Raw genomic sequence first — 9,469 nt, 5'->3', positions numbered from 1 at the left:
AGCCGGTGGCGGTTCCGCCGCCGCCACCTGACCCTCACATGATTGCAGCGGGAGGCTGCGGGGCCGGCGATGGGGCACCGCGACCGCATGTTCAAGGTGCTGGTGGTGGGGGACGCCACGGTGGGGAAGACGTCGCTGGTGCAGCGCTACGCCAACGACAGCTTCAACCGGCACTACAAATCCACCGTGGGAGGTGAGCCCCGGGGGGGCCCGCAGCCAGGAGCCGGCACCCTGGGGTCGGGGGCTGAGGTGGCAGAGGATGGGGAGAGCCCCGCAGCCTCCCTGCGGGCTCCCCACGGCCTCCTGCTTGGTCTAACCTGGAGATTTGGCCTCTGGAAAGCGCAATGGGGCCTTCACGGAACATGTCCTGTGTTTGGCTCCGGGCCCCGGGCCGCAGGGAGGATACTGAGGGGCTGGGATGTGTTCAGAGAGGAGCGAGAGAAGCTGCTGGGAAAGGGGAGCAGGGAGTGGGGCTGGGGGACTGGGGGTATTTGGGCTGGAGGCTGAGGGCAGAGCATGTCACTCCTACAGCTGCCTACAGGGAGGCTGCAGCGACAGGGCAGGCTCTTTTCTCAGCTGACAGGAGATAGGATGCGAGGTAACGGCCTCAGGTTGTGCCAGGGGAGGTTTAATGTGGGTGTCAGAAGAATTTCCTTGCATAAGGGCACCAGGACAGGCTGCCCGGGGTGCTGGTGGCACCCCCACCCCAGAGGGTGTTTCAGGGGTGTGTGGACGTGGCACCAAGGGACGTGGCTTAGTGGTGGACCCAGTACTGTCAGGTGCTGGTTGGACTTGAGGCTTTTTAAGGCTCTTTTCCAACTTAAAAGATGCTGCGACCATCACGTTTGTTTCTGTTCAGCATCCCTTGCTGGTAGGCTGTAGTGGGAAGCTCGCCCCTCTCCTTCCCTGCAGACATGGAAACCCTGCAAGAACTTGTGACACAAAATCTGCCCCTCTGTAGTCACTGCGTTTTGCAGCAGAGGTTGAAAACACCGCATTTTGCAGCAGAGATCCAAAATACTGCGTTTTGCAGCAGGTCCCAGCTGCAGCACCTGCTGTGTTCCCGCTGCCTGCAGCGACCTGTGGCACCCTGCAGTCCGTCCATGCAGGCTTGGGGTTCCCATCCTGCCTGCCCTGGGAGCAGCCACCCCAAACAGCCAGCCTGCGATTGCTGCCTCGGCTCCTCAGTGCCTTGTTTCAGCTTATTGAGCCCCGTGAAGTCACTGCTCTGAGGGGGAGCACCTGGAAAGATGATGTGGGAAACACCAGCTCTGTAACAAGGAGGCTGGGAATGGGCCGGAGTTGTTCTTTTTTTAACGTGAGTGTAAATGAGGAACCTCCAAGGAGCAGGTGCTGGGGCTTTACCCCATGAACCTCTCTGAGGACCCAGAATAGCAGGGGCTGTTTAAAATGTATTCATTAATCCAGAGGGGATTAATTAGTCAGAAGTTGAAAACGCCAGAGAGCCGCAGCCCAGAGGGGCAGCAAAGTGCAGAGCGCTTGGGGTTGTGCCTGCGCTCCCAGCAGTAAGCTGCAGGAGTTTTTATTCCTGCTTTTTTATTTTTTTAATGAGGTCTGAGCTTCAAAACATTCCAGGCCTGATGAGCATGGACAACAGCATTGCTGGGCAGTTTCCTCCTGCAGTGAAAACCCGGTGCATCAGAATCTGAGCAAAGTGCAGTGGTTTCCCTTTCTGCTCCCTGTGTTTAAGGATGAGCTGCAGGTTGTGGTGAGCAGCACACGGGAAGGAAACGCCGGGCTCCACGTACCTACCAGCAGCTGAATGGTTTAGGCAGTGCAGAAAAAACAGACAACTGCCACAAATCCAGCATTTCACTGGTGTTTTTCTGAGTTTCCTGTAGGATTATGAATTTTAAAAGAGGGCAAGGCGCATGGTTAGCTCTGATTCTTTCACTTCAAACTCCTGCTGGTGCGGGTGCTGGTCCAGTGCGAGCTGCCACAACTGGGACAGTGCCATTGGGAGGTGGCAAGAGGCTGTGGAGGAACAAGCCCCGCAGTGCAGAATGCTCCTAATGAGCTTTCCTTTCTTTTTGGGGGTTCTCCAGTGGATTTTGCTCTGAAGGTGGTCCAGTGGTCAGAGTCGGAGACAGTGCGACTTCAGCTCTGGGACATTGCAGGTACGTCATGCGAACCACGAAGCTGTTCAGGAGTCAATTTAAAGCTCTTGAGTGCTTGGCTTTTTTATTTATTGTTATTATTATTATTTTCCCCCAGTAGGAGTCTGCTGCAAACATAAATCCTAAAAGCCCGTGGATTCAAGGGACAGGACTGTCCTGGTTTGCAGTGCTGTCTCTAGTTTGCAGCAGTAGTTTTAATATTTAACTAAAAACTCATCTGCAAAGAACACAGCAGCACAGAGGATAAATTCTATCAAGCCTTTCTTTGCAATTGCAAAGGCACAGCGGATGAATGGGGGGAGAGCTGGTCTGTAACCAAGTGCATAACCTCACAGCTCCGAGTCTGGTGTGCAAATTCTGATTTGTGGCATGGCAGCCAGGCCCAATTCCCACGTCTCAGCATGTGTAACCCCACTGAAGTTGCTCCGGTTTCGCTGCCAGGACCAGAGGGGCCCGGGCAGTTGCTCCCTGGCTGCTCAGTGACCTGTGTGAGCAGGGCTGGGGGTTTCCTTGGGAACAGGCATCCCCCCCGGAGCAGCAGAGCCCAGCGAGCAGCAGTCATGGAAACAGGATGCCGTGCTGAGCCAGGGTGGCCGGCCTGGGTCAGCAGTGGGGCATCTTTGGGGGGCTTTTGGGGTGGGCTGGCCATGCAGCCTGCTCAGCCATCCTCAGCTGCCCTAGTGCCAGAGGGCAAAGGCCAGGTCAGTGCCATAGTGGCTCGAAAATGGCACCTCTGGATGCAGGGCGGTGAGGAAAACGGGGCTGTGCGTGCCTGCTTTTTCACCGTTCAGGCGTGCGCATCAGGAATCTCTAAAAAGAAAACAGGAAGGAGAAGTTTGCTGCAAGAGGGTTGCAGCAAGAAACTGATTTCCATTTCAGTCCCCAAAAGGCGTTTAAGATTCGGAAGGCAGAGCGGCCGCCCTCGTCCAGGGGCTGCGCATCCAGGGGATGTGAAATTTAATGTAAGTTGTTACACTGGGAGTTGGGCAGAACATTTCTGGGACACCTGAGTGGCTGGGTCGGGGTTAGGAACTCCCAGTTTGTCCCAGTTCCCTGCACTGTTGAGGCACCGAGGCAGGATGCTTCTCAGTGCCTGTATCCTCGTTATTTAGTGGAGGTAGACGATGTCAGCTGAGGAAATGCAGTACCATCATGGGCATGTAATTTCCATGAATAAATTAAAAAACAGTAACTTCTGGGGGGAATTTTCTTTTCCTTTTGATCCTGAAGGGCAGGAACGCTTCACGTCAATGACGCGGCTGTACTACAGGGAGGCGTCCGCCTGCATCATCATGTTCGATGTCACCAACGTCAGCACCTTCAGCAACAGCCAGAAGTGGAAGCAGGACCTGGACAGCAAGCTGACGCTGCCAGACGGGAGCCCCGTGCCCTGCCTGCTGCTAGCTAACAAAGTGAGCAGCTTGAGACACGCTCTGTGTGTGTACACCTGTACCTGGGCTTTCCCAGCTGCAGGAGATGCCTCCACTGCTAAGCCTTGCCCTGTGCTGTACCACAGCCTGTGGGCTTTTTAATCCTTTCCTTAACATCTTTGGAATTTTCTTGCTTTACCTAGGAGAGTGGTAGGACCTAAGGCTGGATGGCACTTAGGAGGTGTTAGCACCTGCTTTGTCCTAGGATGCTTCTTTTTGGAGCTAGAGATCAGTACCTTGGGCACTGAAAGCTTTTCTTCTGCTTTCTTGGTCTTTAACTTGCCTGGGGAATTTTTGCGGGAGGAACTTGAGCTGCCACAGAGATGGCTACTTTTCCTTTGGGTGCAGTGTCAGGTTTCGCCGTGCAGAATGGGTGCTGTCTGTCAGTGATTTATTTCTCGTTCATTTAAAAAGTACCTTTCTGTTCCTTGCGTGCCAGCGTTGGCTCAGCAGCCATTCCCAGATTCAGTTTGAGACTTGCCTGCTTTGAGAGAGTCTAAAATTGGAGACGAATCAAAAACATGCGAGGTGGGTGGGAGAATGGCTTTTCTTCTCCACTTCTTCACAAGCAATGAACTGCGATAGCAATTTTACAGTAACGTTTGTGCCTGCATGAAGCCGTGTGACTGCACGGGCTGCACTCCCACCAACACGAGCTCCCCTGGGACAGGTTTCCTCACTCTCTTCATGCTGCCCACTGACATCCATGGGATTGCCTCGGTGGCACCACAGCACTAAAATCCCCTTGGTGCTGCTAGGCCTGGCAGATTTTGGACGAGTGACAGTGCTTTCTTGTCCTGTTCTGGAGGAACCTCCATTCCATGCGTGCTTGGCTGAGGTGTGGCAGCATCTGAGATGAGATAAATGTACTGCTGCTTGCAACATCCCATTAAGAACCTTGCCCTAGGAACGCTCAGATTGTGATCTCGGAGATGCGCGGGGCTGAGCCCTCCTGCTGCCTCCACACAGGCACTGCTGGGGTGAGGGGAGAGGTTCCCCTCCCAGCTTAAAAATTAAAAGGCTGAAACTTAAAATGTCTGACTCTCCTTTTGCAGTGTGACCTTTCCCCGTGGGCAGTGACAAGAGAAGAAGTAGATCGCTTCAGCAAAGAAAACGGCTTTTCTGGCTGGGTGGAGACGTCTGTCAAGGAAAACAAGAACATTAATGAGTCCATGAGGTAGGCACAATGCCTCGTGGAGCATCTCAAGAGTTAATTTCCTCTCTCAGACACCGCCATCTGAGGTGAGGGGAGATGCTGTCAGGCAGTAACAAATAGCAGCAATAACGTGCAAGTAAATTTCCTGGAGGGAAACTGAATTCTAAAAGGTCAGAAGTTCTTCTGTCCCTGGTTAAGCTCCGGCATGCTTTTGGGAACAGAAATGCTTTAATCAGTACCAGGGATGGGTTTTTCCCATATGCTGCCTTCTTCCAGGATGGGGCTTCTGGTGCAAATATATTAGAAATTCTTTTGTGATGCACTAATCTGAGAGAGGATTTTGCTTGTTCTGAAAGGTGAGAGGCAGCAGCGCTGGGCATTCGCACTGTACCTCCGGTAGGTAACTGGTTGCAGTGTCCCAGTCCTCAGGCATCGGTTATGGTCACTGCAGCCTCCTGGTGCTGCCAGGAAATGGCAGTGGAGCCGCTGTCAGTGCGGATCAGGCTCCTTAACCTCACTCTTCAGTCCTTCAAGTTCTGGAATTGTGTGTTCTCCTAGGAGGAGTTATTTCTCTTTATTCTGTTTTATTTTTTGTATTGCCTCAAAACTGTGTGGCCCAATGCTGCTTGTATAAGAAAATAACCAAAGTCACGTGTGTTTGTCTTCTAGAGTCCTGATTGAAAAGATGATGTCTTCGTCCACCCGTGATGGAAGTTCCTCTGCTTCTGGGAGCGGGGATTACATTAACATAAAGGAGGCATCCCCACCAGGCTGGGCTTGCTGTTAGGTGCACTGACTACACCATCTGCTTGGGTCTAGCAGCAATGTCCTTTTATTCTTTTTTGTATTTTTTATTTTATTTTTTCAAAGCAGCTCTCACTTTTTTTTTTTTTTTTTTAACATGATAGTGAACTGTCTTCTACTTAGTGTATATTCATGCTCGGTAAAGCATTGCTGCAATGACTGGGAGTGAGAAGTGGAAGAAGGCTGAGAACAGGATTCCTTTCTTCTCGTGCAGCAGCAACTGGAAGCTCTGCTGCTAGTCATGTAGCACAGCCTGTGTTCGAGCACATGGCTTGGATTAATACTTTTTACATTTCGAGCACTTATCTTCATCTTCTCACATGTGACGACCTGTCCCGGGCAGGATGAAGGATGTGGAAAGTCTATTTTTAATATCGCTGCACCTTTTGTTCCCCACAGCCCACACCCACCATGCACAGTGGCACCACTCCAAAGCCTCACAGTGCCCTTTATGTCATGCACACGATGCTCAAGCGGTCTCTCTGTGCCCGTGGATCCCCAGTGTGGGATCGCAGCAAACTCCTTACTTCGTGCTGCGGAACCACGTACCTGTGCCGGCACGCCGCGGAGAGACCAACGCACCCCAGCCTTGTCACCAACTGTCCTTAAGATGTGAAGCCAGCTGTGGGTTATGACTGTGTCCCACTTTACCAGCCGTGTAAAAATAACCGGTGTGCGAATCAAGAATTCATGCAGCATGGCCCTTACTCACGTTTACACCAACCGGGGGGCGCAGAGCACAGACCCCGACTTTGTGCCAAGAATTGCCCGTTTGCCTTCTGTTCGTTCATTCTCCCTCACCCTCTGTCCAGCACAATCCTACGTATTCTGTTCTGCTGCCACTTTATTAGGGCACTGAGAGCTGAATGAGGAATAGGTTGTAAACTCCTTTGTATGACAGAACAACAGTTCTTTTCACTTTTAGAACACCCTGTATCCTACAATCTCGAATAGCTTTGCAATTGCTGATGAATTGCCTTCCCACAATTATTCTGTAGCGATGAGTGAGTTTGGTAGCAGGGATGGTGCTGGAAACACAGCTCTCTGAAAGCCCACCTGCTGGTTTTAGTGGTCCAAAGGGGAAGCGAAGGAGAAGACTTTGCAGGGCAAAAGGAAATGAAGAGACCCGCTCCCTACTTGCCTTTTGATGCCTGCTTTTCCTAGCACGTCCCCCAGGTATTCGCTGTTGTTGAGAATGGTTCTGGCCAACAACAACAACAACAAAAATGGGTAAAAGCACTCTAGATAGTTATCTTAGAGGAGTTATTAGGAACCTCAGTCTGTAAGGCTGTTGTTACGTAGCATTGTATGCACTTTATGTAAGCGTGCTATGCCACAGAATTGTCTTGCCTGGGTTTTGGGTTAGGATTTAAACAAGTGCTGTTCAATAATGTTTTCCCTTCCCTAGCAGTTTAAATAAGCAGAGTGCTGAGAGAGGAAAATATTGGAAGACTTTCCCTTCAGAGCATAATTTGAAAATGGTTTGTCCTGATTCACACTAATTTAGGAATGATTTTCTTTGGCAAGGTACTCCTGTCTGTCTTTTCTTACCCTATACAATCTATGGAGGGAGAGGACAGTAAGAACAGGAACAGATTACCTTCACTAGGCACAAAAGAATGCTGAGTTATTGTTATCTGGACTTGAGAAGGACAGGTAAACAGTAAGGGCTATGAAATTTAGGCCTAATGTTGTGTTCTGACTATTTTATTAAAAGCTAAAGTAGCTGGGGTAGGATTCTGTCGTGCAAAAATTGACAAATTCAGCTTTATAAGCACTTAAACTTACATTTTCCTGTGCCACTGGATTCACTGTAGAAATATATGAAATGTGTAGAACTGGTTAGCAACAAAATTGAACTCTAGTTGAATTCTACTGCCTAAACATGGTAGGGAAAAGAAAAAAAAAAAGGATTTTTTTAATTATCCTATCAGTATTTTTAGTCCTCTATGAAATACAGAGAAAAGGGTCTAATTTTTAAAAAGATACGTCATGAAGCTGTTAATATTCGTGTGTTATTTATTGATTTCTCTATGTGCACCTCAAAGTGTTTGAGCAAAGAGGTCAAGTGTTGGAGCTGCCTTAACGGATGAAGAAATTGAGACAGAGTGGAAGTCTCTATCCAGGACCAACCAACCACTCAAGTCAGTAAAAGCTTGGAAATGAACAGGAATTTTATAACATGGGTTAAAATGCCTTATTTATACCTTTTGTATACCAGGTTGTTACATACCAGTTTCTCTTTAGTATCTGGACCTCTTAATTTTTCAGAAGTGCCTCTCAGAAACAAGCAAAAAGCCAAAGGAAGAGCTTTTATGATTTTCTTTTATTATACATAATTTCTGCTGGGCCCAGAGATTTCTGGTACCAGTGTATGCCTTGGCGGTTTGTTTGTTTTTTTCCCACACTGCTTGTTAACATCTTAATAGACACAGCAGACAAGTAAGTGTAGAAAACTAAGCCTGCACAACAGAAACAGTCGTTACTCGAGATCGCTACAAAAACCCAGACAGGAAAACGATTTTACTGTGCAGATGTGGTTTTTTTTTTTTTTTTCAGTTTGCTCTGTGGCACATAAGGTACTTAAAAAGAAACGACAAACCAACCCTTGATTTAGTCTCGTAAAACAAACTGATTCAAAAGCCCCACCTAAACATGTTTTTTTTTTTTGCTGCGTTAATTTGTGAAGAATGCTTACCTGTGAAATTGGTTCTGCCCAGCTTGTGCTGGTTGAAATAACACATTTTTAAAACAACTGAAAAGTCAGCTTGAGAGAAGCTCATTTTTGGAGAGATATTTTAAACAAAGTTAAATCTGATTCATAAAAACTTGATCTTTCAATATGATACAGAAAAGCGTACTCTTTATAGTCTGTTAGGAACAACTTGTTTTTAAAATGACACTTGATTTTTCCTTTCTGCAGTGCCTTCTTTGACTTTGTGCTCTTTATGAGACTCTGGACCAACTGTACCTATTTCATTCCCTTCCACATGTTGTTTCTCATTTCTGTAACTAATTTGCAGTCATGAGACTCAAAAACATTAGTTTAGCTTTGTATTTAATATGTTGATGACAGCAATCCATGGGTCAACAGAGCCAGGAATTTTTACTGTAATAGAATTTGAAATCATGAGGGGAGACTACAGTTCAGAAACAAGTTGGCAATAATGAAATCGAGCTTTTTTTTTAAACAGTTCGCAGTTATGCACAAGTATTTTAGAGACAGGGTTCTGGTTACTGTAAAGTTGCAGTGTTACCGTGTTTATATAAAGAGAATAAACTGCTGGGAGGTTTTCTCCATATCAATCAGTAACTAATGCACTGTTGCAGAAGTTTGAAATAAAACAAGTTTGACATTGCTCGTGTAGTAGTTGTTGTTTTCCTAAGAAATGGGTTCAGGAGTCCAACACAAAAACAATATTGCTGTCAATAACAGGAGATGGATAAAGCATACAATGTGAACTGCTCTGTGCTGCCAGCAAAACAAATTAGATCCTTTTCACTGAAACATCTTTCTGTCCTGATTATTGTAGTCTGATTGACCTACAAGGGGGACATAAGTATGCAAAACTTTTGCATCTGCGAGTCAATCATAGTGGCTTTTAATCCAATATATCCAGCTAAGAGGAGAAAGAAAAGAATTCCTTGATGTGGCTGTCTGTTAATACGCCTTCCTCCTTATGGCTCATTAATTCACACAGTGCATTTTGAGGCTGGCTATGCGGGCAGGCAGTTGCTCTGAATGCCTCTCTTTCTTTCCTGATCAGCTTGATTTTCATGAGTATTGACTTGCACGAAGGACAGGGCACATCTGAATTGATCAGAAAAATGGCACTAATTCCAAAGGGGACAAATTAAGCTCAGGCAAGGCATTAAATGAACTCAAATTACTCCTAGGATTAGGTACAAGCTGACCATATTTCTAGTATCACACCAGTCTT

At 47.7% G+C, this 9,469-nt stretch overlaps 1 protein-coding gene across 1 annotated transcript; it reads left to right on the top strand.

Annotated features, from left to right (window-relative positions):
- Nucleotides 1-32: 32 nt before the first annotated feature.
- On the top strand, nucleotides 33-8,887 carry RAB29 (RAB29, member RAS oncogene family). The gene is made up of 5 exons (XM_068660377.1): nucleotides 33-193; nucleotides 2,067-2,138; nucleotides 3,369-3,550; nucleotides 4,624-4,745; nucleotides 5,394-8,887. The coding sequence occupies exons 1-5, from the start codon at nucleotides 70-72 to the stop codon at nucleotides 5,509-5,511; spliced, it is 618 nt and encodes a 205-aa protein (XP_068516478.1). The 5' UTR covers nucleotides 33-69; the 3' UTR covers nucleotides 5,512-8,887.
- The last annotated feature ends 582 nt before the right edge of the window (nucleotides 8,888-9,469 follow it).

Source organism: Anas acuta, chromosome 24, assembly GCF_963932015.1.
Source record: "Anas acuta chromosome 24, bAnaAcu1.1, whole genome shotgun sequence".
NCBI lineage: Eukaryota > Metazoa > Chordata > Aves > Anseriformes > Anatidae > Anas > Anas acuta.
The sequence above is the reverse complement of the archived record's forward strand: the minus strand, read 5'-3'. Positions and strand labels throughout refer to the sequence as shown.